At 38.4% G+C, this 22,474-nt stretch overlaps 1 protein-coding gene and 1 non-coding gene across 5 annotated transcripts in view; one reads left to right on the top strand and one right to left on the bottom strand.

Moving 5' to 3' along the window:
* The first annotated feature begins 2,550 nt into the window (after window positions 1-2,550).
* LOC132373240 (cyclic AMP-dependent transcription factor ATF-7) overlaps window positions 2,551-22,474 on the top strand; it is a 91,689-nt gene continuing 71,765 nt past the window's right edge. For 2 of the 4 annotated variants that reach the window (XM_059936005.1, XM_059936002.1), the window contains exons 1-2: window positions 2,551-2,686; window positions 21,283-21,351. In XM_059936005.1, coding sequence (XP_059791988.1) covers window positions 21,304-21,351 — 48 coding nt within the window. In that variant the 5' untranslated portion in view covers window positions 2,551-2,686; window positions 21,283-21,303. Of the gene's footprint in view, window positions 2,687-2,748; window positions 3,018-21,282; window positions 21,352-22,474 lie in introns of those variants that run through there. The other 2 variants (XM_059936004.1, XM_059936003.1) reach the window with 2 other exon arrangements.
* TRNAW-CCA (transfer RNA tryptophan (anticodon CCA)) lies at window positions 6,780-6,852 on the bottom strand. Its single transcript has one exon. It is a non-coding gene; the product is annotated as a tRNA-Trp (tRNA).

Raw genomic sequence — 22,474 nt, 5'->3', positions numbered from 1 at the left:
GCCATGAAAGGAATAAAGTACGGATTGATACATGTTACAACATGAATGAACCTTGAACATTATGGTAAGTGAAAGAAGCCACAAAAGGCCATGTATATTATTCCACTTATATAAAATATCTATAATAGGAAAATCCACAAAGACAGAAAGTAGACTTGTGGTTGCCAGGGTTTGGTGGGGGTAGATTGGGAGTGACTGCTAGTGAATATGGAGTTTCTTTGGGGGGTGATGAAAATGTTCTGGAATTAGATATTGGTGATAGTTGCATAACTTTGTGAATACACCAAAAATCACTGAATTGTACACTTTATTTTTATTTTATTTATTATTGAAGTATAGTTGATTTACATGTACACTTTAAAAAGATGAATTTGGGGAGTTCCCTAGTGGTCTAGTGGTTAGGACTCAGCGCTTTCATTGCCATGGCCCGGGTTCAATCCCTGGTCAGGGAACTGAGATTGCACAAGCCGTGCGGTGCAGCCAAAAAAAAAAAAAAGATGAATTTCATGGTATGTGAATTATATCACAATAAAAAAAATACAGCTGGAACTATGAAGGTAAATTTTACTAAGATAGGGAAGATTAAGGAAGGGGCACATGTGGGCGAGAAAGGAAGAATTTGTTTTGGACATGGTAAGTTTGAAATACCAGTCAGACATCCAGGTGGATCTGTTAAGTAGGCAGCTGGAGATATGTCTGCAGTTCAGGGGAGAGATATGGATTGGAGATATACATTTGGGGAAAAATGAATTAATGCATGTAATACACTTAGAATGGTGCCTGGAACATAGTAAGACCTATAAACATTGTCTATTATAGTTATTATTTTGCATGTATAGAGTAATAGTCAATTGGTCTAACACAATGTGTGGAATCCCTTCTTCTCTGATTTGTAATGCCACCTCTGTTATATACAAATCTCCCATATACATTGAGGTCTGCTTCTATCTTTGTATTCTTTTAAGTAGGAATTGTTTTAGGGGAGAGTAGACTGGAAGCCAAGACTCCTCTCAACTTTTCTCAATTCACTTCACAAGAACATAAGTGATTGTATGTTTCTGTTTCACCTTTGTTACCTGAGGAGAAATCACCTGGATTCTTTCTACCTTTCAGAGGCTATGAGGATAGACGAGATCCTAGGCAGGAAGTTCAGAAAGCAGAGTAATATAAAGCTGCAAAAGGAAGTTACCTGAGAGAAAAGCAATTCCATAGGTAATATTTTGAGTCAACTCTCCTTATAATTACAATAACATTTAAAAAGTTTTTTTTAGTTGTGATAAAAAAACCACATAACATAAAATTTAGCACCTTCGTAACCACATGAGAAAATTTTAAATACAGTCTTTGCATTTGATGTTTCACCCAAAATCTTCCCAAGGCTGTCTCCTTCTCACAGTTCAAACGTTATTCCTTCAAAGGGGCCTCTCAACACCAGGAGTAAAGTTGCTTCCCTACTCTTGGTCACTTTCTGTCTCATTACCCTGCAGCCCTCTTCACTAACTGAAATATAATATTTGTGTTTATTAACCGTCTCCCCCTTCCCACTAAAACATAAATTCTACCAGAGCAGGGACCTGGTCTGTCTACTCTTCTCCCCATGCCTAGAACAGTTCTTTGCACATAGTATGTCCTAAGTATTTGTTAAAATACTTGCTGGGTAATAAATATAGTGCCTTTTAATTCCAACGAAGTTTCACACATGTTATTTCATTTGATCATTACAACTCTGAGTAAAATGGGATTGCTGGCCCCACTGTAAAGATACTCAAAGAAAATGATAGAGTTGGGAGCTCGCTTTTCCCAATACATGCACTCCAGTTCTAGGGCTAAGGGTATTTCAAACTACTTTGCCATTAAGGAAGTGATAACTCTGGAAGACAATAGAAACAACCTACACATTTTTTAAAAAGTCGCCAGTTCCTGCGGTTGAACTTTTACCACACTCCACCCCCATATACAGACACACAGCAGAGATTACGGCTAGTGATGCTACTGTAAGTGCAAAGAAGAAAATGCAACTATTCGACTGTTTGGAACACTGAATCATCATCTTATGTAGCTGTCTCGGTTTTTCCCCCACTTTCTTAATTAAAAAAAATTTTTTTTGGCGGGGCCGCTCGGCTTGCGGTATCTTAGTTCTGGGACCAGGGATCCAACCCGTGTCCCCTGCAGTAGAAGCGCGGAGTCCTAACCACTGGAATTCCCAGGGAATTCCCCTCCCCCGCTCTCTTTTTAAAAAAAGTTTTACTGAGGTACAACCTTGTCTCGTTTGTAAAGTGCGCTACTTTGAGATAATCGAATTCTCTAGTATGAGAACCGTTCGGATCTCCATTACTACAGGCACCTGTAAGGAGTCCCTTTCCTTCTTTTTCTTTTTTTTTCCCCTTAAACTCGGCAGCCGAACACGTGCGACCAGCGATTAGGAACTCTTACAGCCTCCCTCCCTAGCCCTGCCCACCGAAAGTCCAGCCCCTTCTTTTTCCGGAGCCCCGCCCCTCGTCCCCTTTCCGACTCAGACCCTGCGGATCTCGCCCTTCCTCCAACTCCTCTCCATATCTCGCGAGAAGTGAGCGCGCCTGGCCGGACGAGAGAAAAGTATCTGCTCCGCTTAGGGGGGAAAGAAGGAGCTGGAGACAGATTGTGGGACCGAGCGCGGGCGGGCGGGAGGCGACGGAGCTACCAGCGGGTGAGTCCAGATAACATTAACTAGTCCATGATCTGACGGGAGTCTCCCTGTCAACTCTGGCCAGTCCCAGTGTCCCAGGCCGGGGTCTCCCCTCCCAGTGTGTGTTGGACGGGGGCGCTGAGGCGGTGGCTGGGCCCTGTCTGAGGAAGAGGGTGGGGCATGGACCAACGCCGACCAATAAGAGAGAAGGAAGTTACGATTGGCGGCGACGAGCACTAATGGGAGGTCATCTTTACCTTGCGGAGTGCCGCCCCTCTTCTCTCCTTCCTCCCGCCTCCTTCCTTTGGGGGGAAGGCGGGGCCAGAGGCCTGAAGTGTGGGGAGAACTTGGGGTAAGTAGCCCCGGGGGGCACAGGGCGTGGCAAGGAGAGGGGAGTTGAATCCTGAGGGAATGGAAGTCTAGTGGAGCCTGGAATGGGGTGGAATGGAGAAAGGGGAGGGGTACTAAACTGGTTGAAGACCCAGAGCTTCTTCAAAGAGTGGGGTTAGAGGCTTGGCATTGGAAGAGTCAGGGGTAATAGGCAGGAGGTGGGGATGAGTAGGTGAAAACATGGCATTTGGTTTTGCTGGGAAGATAGGGAGGAATAAGTGGAAGTGAGAGCATGGCATTTCGATTGAATTATAAAAAAGAGTACCAGGGACATGGTATCAGAGAGAAAGTATGGATATGGAGAAAATTAAGTGAATGAGTTTAGGAAGACTTCACAGGGGTGGGCTTAGTGGCCAAGAGGTATCACTTTGGGAAGGGTATGGGGGAATCCAGAAGGGTAGGGGAGATGTTTGGTTAGGAGACGGCTGATATGTACAGGTGTTTAGCCTAGGTATCAGAAGAAGCCTGGGAAATGGATTTAGGGCTTTTGGTTTATATGGCACCCAGTCTGGTGACCAGCCTGCAAGAAAGGTGGGATGGGGTAGAGAAGGAGAAAAATAGAACACTTTCATCACTTCTGCTCAGATTTCCTTTCTCCCTCTCTTCCTGTTCCTGCACTTCATCTCTTCCTCAACTCAGGGATGGGGGCTTGGGACTTAAGCGGCCAAGTTGGAGCTCCATCGGGAGTTATACGTTGCTCTGAATTGCTTGTTATGTTCTGTGACTGGGGTGTTTACTACCCAGGGCACCTCCTCCCTATATTCCCGCGTTGCTGCTTTCCTAACTTTAAAAGTTTGTTTTCTACTTATCAGAGGGTGTTTTAGTATCTTTGAGGGTTGTGTCATAGTAAGTGTAGGTTTGTAGGGGTGTGCAGAGTTTTCTCCACAAGCTCACTTGATTCCTACGTTTAAAAACTTTTCAGTAGTATAAGTAATTCTTGCAGAGACATAGGTCTTTATAGGTATTCTAAGCACAGAAAAATGTACTAAACCGGTTTGTTTTGTTAAATGTGTTTCTTACCCACTCGTATCCTTGAAGAATTGCTAAATGAATGGTTGCAGTTAGTTTTAGTTAGCTTATGTTTTTTTTAAATGGTGTAAATAAAATGGACACGTATGTCAGGAAAGTGAAAATTTTTCACTTTCTTCCTTTGTTTCCGATTCAGAAGCTAAAGATATGTTATAATATTGATATCTTGGGGACAAGGGTTGGGGAAATCAAACACAATTTGTACTTAAACATGGAGGATATAAGGTAAGTGGAGACTGTTGCGAAATGTAACACGTATGTGAGAAAGGAAGCTAAAGAAAAGTTTGGCAGCTATACTGAGTAGTCTTACCAGTTCTTAATTCTGTACAAAAAAAGGGACAAGTCTTTGCCCTTTGTTTGATAGTTGTGTATTATTTAATAATGAGCTAATACAGCCAATTAATTACTAACTTCTTTGCTATTGCATAGATTTGTCTTTTACATTCCTTTTCTTCTCCTCTTACTTTTGGAAGCAAAATAACATCTGAAATATACCGGTAAAGGTGTTACATGAGGAGAAACCAGAGTATGTTGCTTTGTATTAACCTTTGGTTTTCAGCAGCCATTTGTCCTCCTGGCCAGGAGGTTACCCCTACAGCACATTGAGACCAATTAATTACTGACCTTTTAGCATTAATTACTTAATTGGGTTCCAGTATTTCACATTGAGAGCATTGCTATTGGATATTCAGACATTTTCACAGTTTGCCTGGCAGCAGCACAAAAAAATATCCAATGAGAGAGCAAAGCTCCTTGTTTTATTCTTCCATCCTAGAATTTGTGATGGCTTTGACTTGGGCACTATCTCAGTGTTAACACCTAGCAGAAAGCTAGAGAATGATAAACACTGCTCATCTTTAAACTTGTGGATCAAAGGTTACATCCTGTGATAGTTTCAGTGTTGTAACTTTTAAGCATTTTTGTTTACCATGGCTTTTAAATGTTAATAGAGACCATTATTGTATATCTCCTTTATCTTTCCTCTCCCGGCTTCCAACCCAAAATGAAATTTGTTTTTTCAACCTACTCTCAAGCTGCTGCTTTAAGTCCCTGGCTCTGCCTGAACACAGCTGCTCTGAAGTTCTCACAAGTTATTGTTTTGTACATGTCAAGAGTGAGTTTTTCCTAGGCTGCAGTAGGAGGGAGTCAGTGTTACAGCAGCCTCCTCTCCACGTCTGATGAGGAGGAGCCTTTTTGGAAGGAAGTTTTAGGTGGAGCAAATAGCATTGCCATGTAAATGTCTAATAAAAACAGCTCTCTTCTTGAAACTAGTTGGCAGGCTGGCATACAGTTGCTTCTTATCCCTTGATAAAGGTACTAAAGTTAAGATGCATATGTTGTTTCTTTGAGAAAAACAAACGCAGCATCATTAAAAAAGAAAGAGCATTATTTCTTTTGTTGTTGTTTTCTCTGATTGTGGTACTATGATTTTAGAGTTCATGAAAAAAGTATTCCGTCTCTAGAAACATGTCAAATAAAAGTTTTTAAGCGTCTCATTTTGAATGTTGCCTTCCCCTAATAGGCTTATTTTAGGATCAAGTATTGATATATTCATGAAATGTGAAAATGCATCATTTTGTAGTGTCTGGTGGGTGGTCTTTTAACTTCTGAATGCTGTAAGGAAGAGGTCCCTACTTCATAGATATCCTGTTCTGTTATTGGAGCTTTACTTTTTAGAACATTCTTTACATTGTGAAGCTCTTTACTCCTGCCATCTGAAGCTACAATAAATAAACCTAATTCCTTGTCAACATGGTAGCCCTTCAAATATTTGATGACAGTTATGTTCTATTAAGGCTTCTCTTACTGGGGTAAATATCCCACGTTCTTTCAACCATTCTTTAAGTGACATTTTTAATAAGGTTCAGTCTCCTTATCAACTTAGTTGCCTGAGTTTTTAGGGTTTCTTATCTAGATCTGAATATAACATTTCAGATATAATCTGATCAGTACAAAGTACAGGGGAGAGTAGGGCCTCTTTTTTCACTGCACTCAATACCTCTGTTCTTAAAGCCTAAGATCACATTAATTTATATAATTAATTTTTTAATTTTAATTGAGGAATTTGTGTTTATCCCTGTAATTGTCATCTTGTTAGTTTTGGTTTATTGTTTTAGCTTGATAATGTTATTTAGCCTTTTATTTTAAATTTATTTTTTATTGAAGTATAGTTGAATTACAATGTGTTAATTACTGCTGTATAGCAAAGTAACTCAGTTATGCATATATGTACATTCTTTTTCATATTCTTTTCCATTATGGTTTATCACAGGATTTTTTTTTTTTTTTAATGTATTTATTTATTTACTTTTGGCTGTGTTGGGTCTTCATTTCTGTGTGAGGGCTTTCTCTAGTTGCGGCGAGCGGGGGCCACCCTTCATCGCGGTGCGTGGGCCTCTCACTATCGTGGCCTCTCTTGTTGCGGAGCACAGGCTCCAGACGCGCAGGCTCAGCAGTTGTGACTCACGGGCCCAGTTGCTCCGCGGCATGTGGGATCCTCCCAGACCAGGGCTCGAACCCGTGTCCCGTGCATTAGCAGGCAGATTCTCAACCACTGCGCCACCAGGGAAGCCCATATCACAGGATTTTTAAAAATATATTTATTTATTTACTTGGCTGCGCTGGGTCTTAGTTGTGGCACGCGGGATCTTCGTTGCAGCATGTGGGATCTTTAGTTGTGGCATGTAGGATCTAGTTCCCTGACCAGGGATCGAACCTGGGTCCCCTGCTTTGGGAGCACGGAATCTTAACCACTGGACCACCAGGGAAGTCCCTTATCACAGGATATTGAATATATTTCCCTGTGCTATACAGTAGGACCTTGTTGTTTATCCATTCTATATATACCAGTTTACATCTGCTTGTTATTTAGCCTCTTAACCATTCCTCATATCTTTCTGTCGTTGATAGTTAAATTTGATAAACATGACATCTTTGTTTTTGTTTTAGGTCACTGGTAAAAATATATAAGGGTGGAACAATGCTATGTAACATCAGCACACTATCATTAGGTTGATATTAATCCATTAATGAACCTTTTGGGTAAAATTCAGTTATGAATCCACCTACTGTTTTATTATCTAACCTATATTTCATATGAAGAAAGTGAAGTTAGACATGAGTTGCTATTTAGCTTTCTTATGCTGGTGTTTATAGATCACTGCATTACTTGCCAGTGGTTCATAAGCCATTTATTTAATAATTCATTTTATAATCTTCCTGGGAAACAATATTTCATCAGAATATAGTGTCTGGGCTCTACCTTCCCTGGCCCCTGTTTTTTCTAAGTATCATTTTTTCCCCATTTCCAAGACCTCTGGTCCTGCTTTCTTAAAAAAAAAAAAAAATTCTAGAATGATTTAACAGTGTTTCCTCATAGTTGTATGTTTTTTGTCATCAGATGAAATTCTGTTTTGGAAACTCCTTTAGGAAGAAACATCATTCCCTGAACATTTTAAGTTACATATCAAAGAATTAAACTATTGCCCATATAACAGTTGTATTGTAGTTTCCCGCAAACATTGACATCTCCAGTTTAGACCTAACTGTTCATTTTATGTTCGAAGTAAAAACCTACAGCACCCGTTAAAAAAAAAAAAAAGTATACATACATACATATATATATACACACATGATATATATATATATATATCATTGCTATTTATAATTATAGTTTATTGGTGTGGTTATCTAAGTTTGTCATGCTATGTGCTTAAGGTAAAATGGTGCTTACAAATAAGATAAAACATCAGAAGACATCTCTAGGGACTAAAGACTTTATGTTGGCAGCCGACAACTTTCCTGTGTGTTAATTTTAGCCTGATAGTTGAAATATGTTTGAGCAATTTTAGCTGATAAATGCAGTTTTAAAGCACCTTCCTCTTTTGGGGTTTTAATTTTTACTTTCATTTTTAGAAAATCGCAAATTGTGAATGGAAATGTTTGTACATTTTCTTTTGACACATTCTCATCCATCTGAGATTGTAGTTATGAATTCTCCTGGAAAGCAGAAGGATGGACTTGATGACCCCTCAAGGTCCTTTCCAGTCTAAACATTCGTAAGTAGAGGCTCAGATCAAGGAACTTACTATTGAAAAATCAGGAAGAAAAATAGAATGTAAAGAAAATGAAATTGAAATGGTTCTACTGACCCAGTGGGAATGGATAAACAAAAAGTAAGGAACATAAATGACAAGAAATAATAATTCCTTTGAGCTAAACACAAAACAAGTGAACAACAACAAATATTTTGCATTGGGGTCATTTTTATGTCTTAAAATATTTTATCATGACATTTTCTCTTCAGAATTTCCCTGGTGGACACTGTGTTGAAAGAATGTGGTTGGTTTTTTTCTTTCTGTTAAGTCATAGTATTTTGTTTCCTTTCCTTCTCTTGTTTGTCCTTTTGTTGAGAAACGTGAAAAAAAAAAAGAAATCTGAATAATTTTCTCACTGCCTGTATACAGTGAAACAAAATTCAGTTCAGTTTTGAAAGTAAAGATATACTGCATGACTTCCTTGGAGAGGAAGGATGAATGTTAAAATTCAGGAAAGGTTTTTTTTTAATATATAAATTTATTTATTTTTGGCTGCGTTGGGTCTTCGTTGCTGCGTGCAGGCTTTCTCTAGTTGCGGCGAGCGGGGTCTACTCTTTATTGCGGTGCGCGGGCTTCTCATTGCAGTGGGTTCTCTTGTTGCAGAGCACGGGCTCTAGGCACGTGAGCTTCAGTAGTTGTGGCACACAGGCTCAGTAGTCGTGGCTCGCGGGCTCTAGAGTGCAGGCTCGGTAGTTGTGGCACTTGGGCTTAGTTGCTCTGCGGCATGTGGGATCTTCCCGGACCAGGGCTCGAACCCATGTCCCCTGCATTGGTAGGCGGATTCTTAACCACTGTGCCACCAGGGAAGCCCAGGAAAGGTTTTATGAAAAGACAAATTTACTACCTAGTTTTTAAAACTTTGTAAGCAGACATCTAGGAAAGATTCCCAACTAAACCAAAGGTGAGTTACAACAGTAGTGTCATGAAGGAGAACAGAACTCATTACAAACTCATGACTTTGTTAGCTTCTTTTCATCTTTTGGTGAGTTTAATCCTGAATGTTCTCATATATTTGAAACCTGACTGTGCAAAAAGTTTCTCTAATTCAATACTGCATTTATCCTTAATAAATATCAATTTGTGAAAGTCTAACAGCCAAGATTTAGCTTGAAAAGTTACTTTGTGAGCTTGCGGCTGGGGCCTTCATGGGAATAGTTTTGTTCTGCCATCGCCTCACCTTCTCACAAAACCCAGCTTGTTTTCTTTGAGTGGAATTACTTACTAATATCTTCTTATCGGATATAGTGCTTCTTTCTGACATAGTGGACAGAGGAGATTTATGTTCTAAATTGGCCACATTTTATTTGGGGCTTAAAATTTACCACGTAGTAGAAAAGTAGAAAATAGAGCATAACCATTCTTTTTGAAATAGGAATATGCCTGACTTTATTATAAAAACAGGATGACTAATTGAATATAACATAGGATTGCTGTAAATGATTTGTGTTGGCACCAAGTTTCTGGCCAGTAATGTTTATTTAAGCTTTATCAAACTTGAGTAACACCATCCTGGTTTTATTTAACATGGTTTTTCTGATATTTCTGGTACTAACATGTCTTTCGTAGCACCATTTAAAAAATTTTTTGTTTAAGTTTTGGTCAAGCAGTAGTTTGCTCACATTTTACATATCTATGTTAGGGACTTTTGAAAGTCAGTGAACATTGGAATACCCCAGATAGGTCGCTGTGTTGCCAGTATGTGGACAGTCTTAGAAAATAGATTTTTTTCTTGAGAATTTCTAAGCGTCTCCATGATTATCGTTGTGGGATATTGTAGCTATTTCCTATCTGGGACCAAACTCATACTGAGGTTTAATGTTAAAGTCTATCAGGTTTGTTGTTGTTTGCAGCCTATTTAAATTAAGTCCATGAAGGTTTAAAATTTTTCCTTAAAGATCAGTGTTTTGGGGTTGATTGCTATTGCTTTGCTGTTTCACTTCATCTGAAAATGAGTACACAAAAAACCAAAACACAACACTAGATTTTTGACAGCCTACCAGTTTCCAGGAATTTTTTTACTTCTAAAATCATATTGAGGCCAAACATAGATAGGTATAATGTTCTCTAGTTATTTCTAACTCAGCTTCCTGATGTCACTTTAGCAAGTTGTTGCTTCTTTGTTTTTGCTTTATTAGCCTTTCTGAGAATAGCTCAGAATAGTTCCTTGAATCCTCCAAAAGCCTGGAGAGAAAGTTCTAGTCTAGTAGTTGCCTGGTGGTTGCCTGTATGAAGCTGTTTCCATATAGGTTCTAAGCTTTGGCCATGTGTTGCCTAACTTATGATTCAGCCTAATTCTCACTCCCATCTGTTTTCAGTCATTTGCTGCAAAACTATTTGGTCTATTTAAGCCGGCTCCTTTCTTTGAAACCTGTCCCTGCATGCCTGAGCCTGAAATCCAGAAATTAATTTTAACTTTCTCTTTGATCAATTCAGGGCACTCTACTGTTTATTTCTCAAACTGTGGGTCTCAAACTGCTTTTAGTCTCAGTACCCACCCCTGTATACTCTTAAAAATTATTGAGAACTCCAAAGAGCTTTTGCTTATCGTGGTTATATCTATTAATATTTAGCATATTAGAAATTAAAATGGAGAAAATTTTAAAATATTTATTTGCTTATTTTAAAATAGCAACATAAATAACTATAGTTTTAAAAAAATTGGGGGAAGAACATCAAATGTCTGGCTAATAAAAAACAGCTGTATTCTCATATCTGCTTCTGCATTCAGTCTGTTACAATATGTTGTTTTGGTTGAAGTATATGAAGAAAACCTGTGCTTACACAGATATGTAATAGGAAAAGGAAAGATTCTTTTCAGATAATTGTAGATAATCTTTCTTCTTGATACTATGTCAAAATCTGAAAAGTGATAGTTTCTTAAAGGTTAGCTATTGTGTAAAATCTGATACCACATCTGTGAACTTTTAATACTCTGTTACATTAAAATGAATTGGCCTGTGTTGCCCCTTAAATAGATCTTTTACCCTTGTATGATTTGAACACCCATGAACCCTCTGAAAGGGTCTCAAGGATCTGTAGGGATCCCTGGAGCCCACTTTGAGAACTGATGTCTTATGGTACCAAACTTGAAAAACACAGTTGTTTACCATATGGGAGGAATATGGAAGATCCAACCATTTTAGTGCTTCTCAAAGGGTGGGTTACTGACCATTTGCATCAGAATTACCAAGGGTGTTTTTTGTTTTTGTTTTTGTTTAAATTATTTATTTATTTTTGTTCATTTATTTTTGGCTGTGTTGGGTCTTCGTTTCTGTGCGAGGGCTTTCTCTAGTTGCGGCGAGCGGGGGTCACTCTTCATCGCGGTGCGCGGGCCTCTCACTATCGCGGCCTCTCCTGTTGCGGAGCACAGGCTCCAGACGCGCAGGCTCAGTAGTTGTGGCTCATGGGCCTAGTTGCTCCGTGGCATGTGGGATCTTCCCAGACCAGGGCTCGAACCCGTGTCCCCTGCATTGGCAGGCAGATTCTCAACCACTGCGCCACCAGGGAAGCCCAAGGGTGTTTTTTAAAGTGTAGATTCTTGGGCCCCAAAGCCAAGAGAATCCAGGAGGCCTGGGAATCTGTATTTTACACAGAGCCTAGATGAATATGCTAAAGATTGAGAACTATGGAGGTAGATTAATTAATCATGTTTTAAGAAAACCTCATTTCTAAATTTCGAGAAGTCAGATAAAAAGAAATTAGTACTTGAATAGTCACATAATAAAAGTCCTTAATTAACAGTCACTCTGACATTTGTCATAATTGGGATATCTTAACCTTGTATTTTAATTAATAATAGTTATCATAAATACCAGGAGTTGGCAAACTAAGGCTAGACGGTAAATATGTGCTTTGCAGGCATGAGGTCTCTTGTTGTAACTACAACTCTGGCATTGTAGCACAGAAGTAGGTAGCCAGAGACAACATGCAAAGAATAAGCATGGCTGTGTTCCCATAAAACTTTATTTATGAACACTAAAATTTGAATTTCATATAGTTTTCACATGTCACAAAATTTTCTTCCTTTGATTTTTTTCAACCATTTAAAAATGTAAAAAACATTCTTAGCTTGTGGGCCATATAAAAACAAGTGGCAGGCTAGATTTGGCCCATGGGCTGGAGTTTGCCAATCCTTGATGTATACTATAACTGGATTATGAGTTTAAAAATTATTATAATAAAATATACTTTTTTAAAAAAATTTACTTATTTTTATTTTTTGGCTGTGTTGGGTCTTCGTTGCTACAAGCGGGCTTTCTCTAGTTGCGGCGAGCAGGCTTTCTCTAGTTGCGGCGAGCAGGCTTCTCATTGCGGTGGGTTCTCTTGTTGCTCAGCACGGGCTCTAGGCGCATGGGCTTCAGTAGTTGTGGCTCGCAGGCTCTAGAGTGGAGGCTCAGTAGTTGTAGCGCACGGGCTTAGTTGCTCCGTGGCATGTGGAATCTTCCCGGACCAGGGCTCAAACCCACGTCCCCTGCAGGCAGGCGGATTCTTAACCACTGCACCACCAGGGAAGCCCAATTATAATAAAATATACTTAATGTTCAAACTATCAACATTATTTAATTTTCCTAGACAAAAATAATGCTCCAAGAAATTATAGTCCTTCAAGTTCATGTTTCTGGACATTCATTTATATAATAAACATATAAGAAACACCTATTGTGTGTAAACTTGGAAATACATGATTCACTTAGAAGTAGTCATACAATATGCAAGTTGTCATACAACTTTCAGGTGTTATAAAAAGATACAATGTCATTTTTATATCTTCTTTGGGGTGTGTGAGAACAGGTAACTAGGGTTCAGTCCAACCTCAACCTCTTGACTCATCTTTTGCATTTTTTTTTTTAACTCTACCTCAGTTTTCCAATCCACTTAGTTAACAAAGTGCTTTACAAAAGGCTAATTAGTTAAAGGTTATAGACTTATATATGCTTTTTATGTAATCCTTTTGGGGCATTTGGTTTACCTACTAATGAAATAGTGTGTTAAACTGTTGTTATGCTAAATACTACAATGGAAAATGAACCCAGAATTTATGAACAGAAATTTCAATTCCTAAATAATCTACTGCCTAGTAAAACATGAGTCTTCTTTGTTTTCTGGGGTTAACATACCTTCATTATAGTTTCACTGTTCATAGGTTTATTGGAATCTTTTCCTAAAGTCAGTGTTCTAGATGTAATGCAAGTCACAGGAGCACAGAGTATCTTATGGAGAATGAAATGTTGAGGCTGCTATGGTGAAGAGCTTCAGTGTTTGTACTCTTTGCTTAGCAGCAGCTAAATTATCTGAGAGTCTGAAACTTGGTATCCAAAGTTATGGTTTTGGAAGAGAACTGTTTGTATACAATTTTTTTCTTTTTAATATCATAGGGGAATGGGGCCTGTAGAGCTCTGTTTGGGTGCCGGTCTAAATTTTTTAGCGTATTTGAAGCTCACTGAAAGGCATTCAGTACCTGCTAAGCTTGGTTTCAACTCTCTTTATTCCCTTTGTGTTGGACAGTTGGGGCAATTTCTAAGTGTTTAATGTAAGTACTACTTGTTGTTAGGCAGCATTCGTGGATTCTGGAAACGCGTCCTTGAGGGTAACTAATAAGGAATTATCTTGAAATGCTTGATTTACCCTGTGTATCAATCTAAGTTTCCACCATGTCTATTTCTATTTGACGTTGTTAGTTTACATTTTTAGAAAGATTTTTTTGGTAGTTCATTTTGAACTTTGTCAGTTGGTTCTGTGGTTCTGTTGCTTTGTAGTAGAGAGTGAACAACTTTGTATAATTTTTAAATACTATACTGTTTAGTGCTTTAGAGTAGTCTAGCAGAGGGACTTCCCTGGTGGTCCAGTGGTTAAGACTTCACCTTCCAATGCAGGGGGTGCAGGTTCAATCCCTGGTTGGGGAGCTAAGATCCCACATGCCTGTCAGCCAAAAGACCAAAACATAAAACAAAAGCAATATTGTAACAAATTTGGTGAAGACTTTAAGAATGGTCCACATCAAAAAAAAAAAGAAAACTATAAAAAAAAAAAAAAAAAGGAATAGTCTAGCAGATACGGGCCTTATTTTTTTTTTTTTTTAAACTCAGACATGGGGCTTCCCTGGTGGCGCAGTGGTTGAGAATCTGCCTGCTAATGCAGGGGACACGGGTTCGGGCCCTGGTCTGGGAAGATCCCACATGCCGCGGAGCAACTAGGCCCGTGAGCCACAACTACTGAGCCTGTGCGTCTGGAGCCTGTGCTCCGCAACAAGAGAGGCCGCGATAGTGAGAGGCCCGCGCACTGCGATGAAGAGTGGCCCCCGCTTGCCACAACTAGAGAAAGCCCTCGCACAGAAACGAAGACCCAACACAGACAAAAATAAATAAATAAATTAAAAAAACAAAAAAAACAACAAAAAAAAACTCAGACATGTTTTTTTTAAGTCATGCAGATCAGTATTCTTTTTATTATTAAATTATATTATAAAGTTTTTGATTTATTAAAAGCGATCTGTGATCATTGTAGAGACTTTGGAAAATACTGAAGGTAGAAAGAGGGAAATAAAATCATCTGGAATACCATTATCCAGAGATAACCATTATTAACATTTGACATTAATTCCCTCATCTTGTTCTATGCTTATTATTTTGTTTGCTTTTTTATAGATTTGGAATTATGGTGCATATGCAATTTTGTATCCTGCTTTTTTTTCCCCACTTAATGTATAGCATTTTCTCATGTTGTTAAGTAGCTTTCAGAAACGTTATTATTAACAACTTAAATATATCTATTGTAAGACAATATCTTAATTTATATTTATCCATTCTTTTTAAACATTTAATTCCTTTTCCTTTTTTGTTATAAATATGACTATGATGAACATTTTCATATATAAATGGTCCATGTTTCTGGTTTTAGCCTCAGAATAAAGTCCTGAAAGAAGAATGATTTGTTCAAAGGGTGTAAAATGTTTTAAGACACTTAATATAAACATTGCCAGATTGCTTTCCAAAAAGATTGTCCATATATGTACTCCCACAAGTCCCATATTAAGGTGCCCTCTCTGCTGCATCCTTGGTTAGCAAGCATTCTTTTATACTTGAAAATATACCTTAAGAGCTCTGGTCTAGGTTTTGTTTTCAAGGGTCAGTTAAGTGTCAATTAACTTGACAAATACCTCCCCCCTCCCCATTTTTAACAGTCTAACCAAAACCTGTAGAGCTTCTTCTGTGTTGTTTGTATGATAGGAAAAGCATAGAATTGGTTGGGTGTAGTCACATAAAGTACCTTAGGCACAAAGTAGTTGTAAATATGTATTTAAAATATGTCTTAAATACATATAGCTTTAAATGCGTAAATACCTGCATAGTGGTTGTTTTGTGGACCCAGCAGCTTTCTGCAAAACTTGGAAAGATAAGTGTAAAATTTCAGCAAACCATACTTGAATATCTACTTCAGATTAAATTAGTAAATATTTATTGAACATCAACTGTTATGAAAGGAAAGGCTTCCAGAAGTTTTTAACTGGATCTCTATATTCTTCCCTGTTCCCCTTTTGGTCACAGATAATACAGCTATTTCCTTTTTATTCATGAAGCTAAAGTAGTCCACTTCTAGTTACTAACACATCACCATTTCATTTCTTTCATAGCAATTATCTGCTATTAATCTAAAATGATTTTGTTTATTAACTTCTTTGTGTTTGTCTCTTCTTTGTAGACTGTAAGTGAGCACTATGAGGGCAGATATCTTGTGTGTCTCATTCATTGTTGAATTTTGGGGCCTAGAGTATATGGTAGGCGCTGAATAAAGTGTTCAGTGAATTAATGAATTTAAAAAACAATATTTATTTTTGGCTGCGTCAGGTCTTAGTTGCGGCTTGCGGGCTCTTCGTTGCCGTGTGCAGGCTCTCTGGTTGTGGCGCACGGGCTCAGTAGTTGCAGTACGCAGGCTTAGTTGCCTTGCGGCATGTGGGATCTTATTTCCCTGACCAGAGATCAAACCCACTTCCCCTGCATTGGAAGGCGGATTCTTAACCACTGGACCAACAGGGAAGTCCCTGAATTAATGAATTTTTTAAATGATTAAATTTACTTTTTGATCCCAAAGGTAAATTGTAGTTATTAGTTTCATACGTCTTCCTTGTCAGATCTTCTACCAAGACTTAACCAGCTTTTTTGTGCTCGTATATACTCTGGAATTGCTAGTAAAATAATTTGATAAATGACCATAAAGAATAGGAGAAATAGTAAGGGATCTAATATGTATACTAATCAACCTATGACTAATTGAACTTGTAAATTAAGCCATCATTCTTACCACTTACTTGGCATCTTTCATGCCAGATGACAAGGATTCTTTGCCCGACCAAACTTTAGTCAGGCTCCTGAACCTTCTTTTAGGCTTATCTGTGTACTTCCTTGTAAAACTGAATTTCAGCAAGAACCCTGCTAAGTCAGTTTAGCAAGAGCCCCCCACCTTCAGTATCTGTCCTCTCTCATATCTGATTAGGTTCTTCATCCTCTACCATCCCTCAGGTGATGTCTCATCACCCTGGCCTGTCTTCAGCAAGAATCTTGTTAGGTTAGTTTAACCAGAATCCCCTTTACCCCTTATGTTTCCTCTTAGTAATTTTCTAGTCACTGACCTCCACCCTGGTCCTTGGCTGTTGATTCCCACTCGCCCATGGTGTATTCAAAACTGAGCCTGGTTTATATACTGAGATCTCTTAGCCACTATTGCAATAGTCCTGAATAAAATCCGTTTTTTACTGCTTTAACTACTGTCCAGCTCTGGTTTTCTTTGACACAGATGAGAGAAAGATCCTTTTTTTGCAAAAGACTATTGTCTTTATTTTTGTGTCCGCTTTGCCTGGCACTTAGTAGTTCCTTAGTAATGCTTTTGAATGAATAAATGATAGCTAGTTTGAACCCCTTCTAGATTTTCATGAATCTTTGATATTTATGGTGTATATGCCCTTCTCATTTTTTTATACTTAGCAATATCTGCTTTTTGTTATTAGGAACCTGCAAACAGGCCCTTGGGTGTGTTGGTATTGATACATGGCTTTTATTCCTTACATTAAGTTGGGCCATCTTAATAACATCAGTTGGTTACTAAAGAAATAATTATATTAAAGCCAGGTCCAGAGAACTGACTTTTTGTAGACCTCAGTGGCTGACTCAATCCTCATTCCATTAAAAAAAAAAAAAGATAGATATACATATGTATACACACAGACTCAGAGAATCAGTTTTCTTATTTGCACATTGACCATTTTAGCATATACTTCTGGCTCTGACAAAACTATTTAAGAAAGATTCTATGAAATTACCCCAGTTATTAAAATCATTCTCTAAACCTTGGATTTTCTTCACTTTTCTGCCAGCATTCAGATAACTTTCTCTCTTTTAAGTGAATACCAATTTTTATCATTCATGCATTCTGAGCACTTGAGCCTTTTCCTTGGCCCCTAAGACAGCCTTTTTATGCATCTTTGTTTTCCTGTTCTAAGATCACCACTGAGAGCATTTCACTTTCTTTTGGAAATGTCTCTAAATATGTGTATCCCCTGTCTGTCATTTATTGCTTAGTTCTAAAGAATGCTTGAGTTTCATCCTGAAGAATAGATTGAGAAACAGATGACAGACTTGAGTGCCGTGCCTGGACACGTGATCTACCTGTCAAGCAGTACAGTTACAAATGGGCTGTGAGTTAAATTCTAGTGAATGGCAATATCATTATTCAAGATTTCACCTTTTGTTTCAGTCTTTATACTACAGAAATGTGTTGCTATTTGTTTTTGAGGAGGCATCAGTTTGACCTCTCATTATCAGAGGTTAGTTTTAAGTATCAAATAGAAATAAGTAATGGCATTCTTTGTATGTAGCAATTGATACAACAGACTGGGAATGAAAGAAATTTTTAGAAGGATGTTAACTGGAAGTTCTTTTTAAGTGGGGAGACAGATCATTATTGTTAAATATTTCATTTTTTTTAAAAGACATCACTTTAAAGTTAAAAGAATGATGGAAATGAAAAGGAGCAAGAGATTGAGGGAGTGATTGAAGAATAATTGTAGGGGGACTTCCCTGGTGGCCCAGTGGTTAAGACTCCACGCTTCCAACGCAGGGGGTGCGGGTTCGATCCCGGTGGGGAACTAAGATCCCACGTGCCACGCGGTTGGGGCCAAAAAAAAAAAGAATAATTGTAGGTATTTAAGAAAGAGGGCCTTCTTCCTCCCATTGTGATCTCTCTTTAGTGAAAATGGCAAAACAAAAGCCAGCAAAATCGGAAGGAAGCAGGAAATCCTAGTTAGTGACCGTCAGATTTGAATATTTAAGAGCCATGAAAATGCTTGCTTCTGTTACATTTTAATTCTCTTCCCCGAAACTTATTTTTTGCCTTTTTTTCTGCTTTTAGAAAGTCTTGATTTTTCATCTCTATTTCCTAGTAAGGGTACAATGAAATAAAATTTGGAAGCCATAAATTGTGATGTGATTGTGCAAAACCAAGTTAAATTTTGAATTCTGTGGTTTGAGGAAAACCATTCCAGAATTTATTTAATCACTTCCTATACCAGTGCTGCCCCACTTCTCAGCCAAGACCCTTTTCCTCCTCTAAATCGGTAGAAAACTGAGAAAACTTAGCCTCAAAAAACATAACTAAGGTAAAAATAAGGAATCCTGCCTGCTTATGTTTCATCTGCTCTATCCCTTGTAGTTTACTTCCTGATTGAAAATAGGTTAGAGGATCTTGTTGAAATAAAATTCTCATTTAGTGATTTTATTAGGAAAGCAGGTTCTGGGACTAGGAAGTAAAACTATCTCCAGCACAGCAGTTGTTAGGAATTTTTCCAGAGATCAGTTGCTTTTCAGAAATATTCTGAGTTTTCAGCCATAATGGCATTGGTCTTTGCATTTATTTACTGTTGTATATTTATATTTATTTTTTGCACTATGTTGTAGTTCTAGGAAGTAAATTTAAAACAAACGAACAAACAAACCAGAAGACCCCCTTGTCCTGGGGCTGTGTGAAGAATAAAGCTCTCATTTTCCCAGTACCAATCATCAGCTTGAGCTGGCCTCTCCCAGGAACAGAATTTATTGAAGCAATTTATCCTGGCTAAATGTGATATAAATCTGTGTACACCTATGTACATACAGGCTCTCTTCCATTACAGCAGTGCTGCAGCATCAGTTTCCTTCATAGTCAGACCCTGTTCCTATCACAATGAAGGATTGCTAAGAAGCCCTTTGTATTTTATGGGGCACCCCACAATTTTTTTTTTTTTTTTTTAATTTATTTATTTATTTATTTATTTATTTATTTATTTATTTTTGGCTGTGTTGGGTCTTCGTTTCTGTGCGAGGGCTTTCTCTAGCTGTGGCAGGCGGAGGCCACTCTTCATCGCGGTGCGCGGGCCTCTCACTATCACGGCCTCTCTTGTTGCGGAGCACAGGCTCCAGACGCGCAGGCTCAGTAATTGTGGCTCACGGGCCCAGTTTGCTCTGCGGCATGTGGGATCTTCCCAGACCAGGGCTCAAACCCGTGTCCCCTGCATTGGCAGGCAGACTCTCAACCGCTGCGCCACCAGGGAAGCCCCACCCCACAATTTTAAACAGCGATTAGTTGTGGAATTACTGATCAGACTACCAGAAATACGGGTTTCCAACCCTAGAGTGAGTCTTAAGAGAGTAGGAGAGATGTTACCACTGCCCTCTGAGTTTTAGGCATGGTTTTCTGGTTGCCAGATTTGGTCTAGCACTTTAATATTATTTTGATGTAGATCTGACTGAGGTTAACCTGACATTTTGGTTTATCTCCAAGATGAAAATTCGAAATTTGGTTATAGTTCTGAAGCCGTTTCTATGCATATTCAAATTGTAGTTCTTCCTCTTTCATCTTCCCTTGTTCGTTTTCTTTCATACAGCTTTCTCTCTTGTAGAAGGATGTTTGAAAATGTCCTTTAGGAGTTTATTTTATAAAGACAATTTTTGTGACCCTCCCCTTTTTTCTCTTTCACTCTTTCAAAATACTCTATATCTTTTAGGAATATTTTTACTATGATTTGCATTTCTAATCCTTATCCATCTCCACCTCTATTTTTATTCCTAGTTGGCATATGAGAAATTTCCCCAACACATTCATTTGGAGTTATTGTTCTTTGACAAAGAATTTTGATCAACATTTCAAAAGTTTAGCTTCAATAATTAAAAGACAACAACAGTATAAACCCTGTTAAATTCTTCAGAGAAACGGAGAGGATGGATGGTGATGCCTTTTAGTGCCATTTCTTTTATCCCCTGCAGCAGCACACATCTGTTGACTGCAACAGAGCAGCCCAAGAACTCTGGCCGAGAGCAGCACAAACAGCCGGAACATATTCACCCAGTAAACCCCCAAAGAGTCGACATTTGTTTTATTGCTGCTTTTAAAAACCTAGCCATAAATAGAATCAGGGGGGAAGGGCACCGATATTTCTCCATTTGCCACCGACAATTGGTGGGGGGAGAAGGAGGCTCCCCGTGGGGAGAGAAGAGTTTTATTTTTATTTTTTTATTAATGAAAATCATTTCCCATGTAGCCCAATAGGATGGGTGCTTTGTTTTCTTTGGCAATAATCTGGGATAAACGGCCCTTGCCAACAGTCTCATTGTTTATACACCAGGGAGCCAGATTATGGCCCTGTAAAATGGAGCACCCCTCCTATAATCCCTTAATTAATTAAATGACAAATTTTGGTCTTCTCTAGTTCAGAAATATGGCTTCCGCATCGAGCGTTCAGTGGATTTATTGACATAGGGAACTGCACTGGTTGTAATTCAGCAGACTGGAGAAGTGTGTTATATACTGTAGCAGAAAGAGGGAAAAATCTAGTAAAAGGCTTGAAATTCCTTGACTCTTTAGGTTTAAATTTTTCTAATTAAAAGTTTCAACTGAGGCACAGTAGATCATATGCCACCTGTCTAATGGGTCTCCCCAAAGTAGCCTGTGTTTACAGCTTTGATAGACGGCATTCTTGGAACACCTGTTTCTAGTCTTGATATTTTTGAAGCACTTTTTTTTTTTTAAACTCCAACGTATTTAACATAACTTTTCCCCCTACCTCCCCCTCCTCAGCTCCGCTCTGCTATATGAAATATGGGAGACGACAGACCGTTTGTGTGCAATGCCCCGGGCTGTGGACAGGTACGTTTACAATATACTTTACTGTGAATGTCTCGTTGTGAATCAAAGTGGCTGTTTTATCACTAAGGCAAAGAGTTTAAAGCCAGTGTTTTACGTGATCACTGGAGGTAATCAGATCAGAGGATTTGTAGTGTGTAAATCCAAGTTATGAGGAAACGTAGGCACTCTACCGTAATGAAATCTGCCTTGCTCTCTTTCATATTGTTATTCTACTGGTGTTTGTTTCGCAACACACAGTGTTGAGGAATACATGTTGCTCTCGCCTCCTTTCTAAAGCTATTTATATAAATACAAAGCAAGTTTAGGAATATCTTTTCTTCAACCTTCATGGATGTAAAAGTCTGCTCAACATATTTGGATAGGAAGCTGAAAATGCACCTATTCATCGTGAACCTCAATTTGCCAGAGTCTGTTTTGGATTTTTTAAATAAGAAAAAAAAAGTTTCTTTTGACTGTTGATCAAGAAAATCATTGTTAGCAGCTAAGGCAAATACCTGTCTAGGAAGGACAAATCCAACATAGAATCCGAGATCTCACAGCAATGTATCAGCTACAAGTTTTCTCTGCCATTTTCCCTGTCTGACACCATTAAATGCCTTGTTCTGTGTGTTAGCTGCCATGTTATTGTTTGTATGCGTATACATTGTGTCAAATATTTTTCATCACGTACTTTTTAAATAATTTTGTTGGAACTGCCTTTTTTTTTTTTTTTTTCATTTTGTACCTTCTTAACACTTATTCCTAGATCCTTCCATTCTGCCATGTTCCACAAAGGATGAAGAAAGGAATACAGAGAAAGTTTTATTCAAGAGAGTTTTATTTGCCTTCAAGAGTTGATTTTATGGAGCCTGAAGGGTTGAATTTCTTTTCAGTTAGGAATATGTCATGTGACTGTCCAGTGACACTTACTGGTAGTATGTGAGATTGCAGACTAGTTCTATTAAACATTGTAAATACTTAGAGAAGTATAAAAAGAAGAGAGTTAAGTTCCAGAGATTCCTAAGAATTGGAATTTGAGAGACAAATGGGGTTGGTGACAAGGAATGGGCAGAAGGATGACTCCGAATTCCAGTAAATGCTGAAAATTTCATAAAAGACTAAAAAAGCCAATGTATTCTGAAGT

Source organism: Balaenoptera ricei, chromosome 10, assembly GCF_028023285.1.
Source record: "Balaenoptera ricei isolate mBalRic1 chromosome 10, mBalRic1.hap2, whole genome shotgun sequence".
Lineage (NCBI taxonomy): Eukaryota > Metazoa > Chordata > Mammalia > Artiodactyla > Balaenopteridae > Balaenoptera > Balaenoptera ricei.
This window is presented reverse-complemented; position numbering and strand designations above follow the sequence as displayed.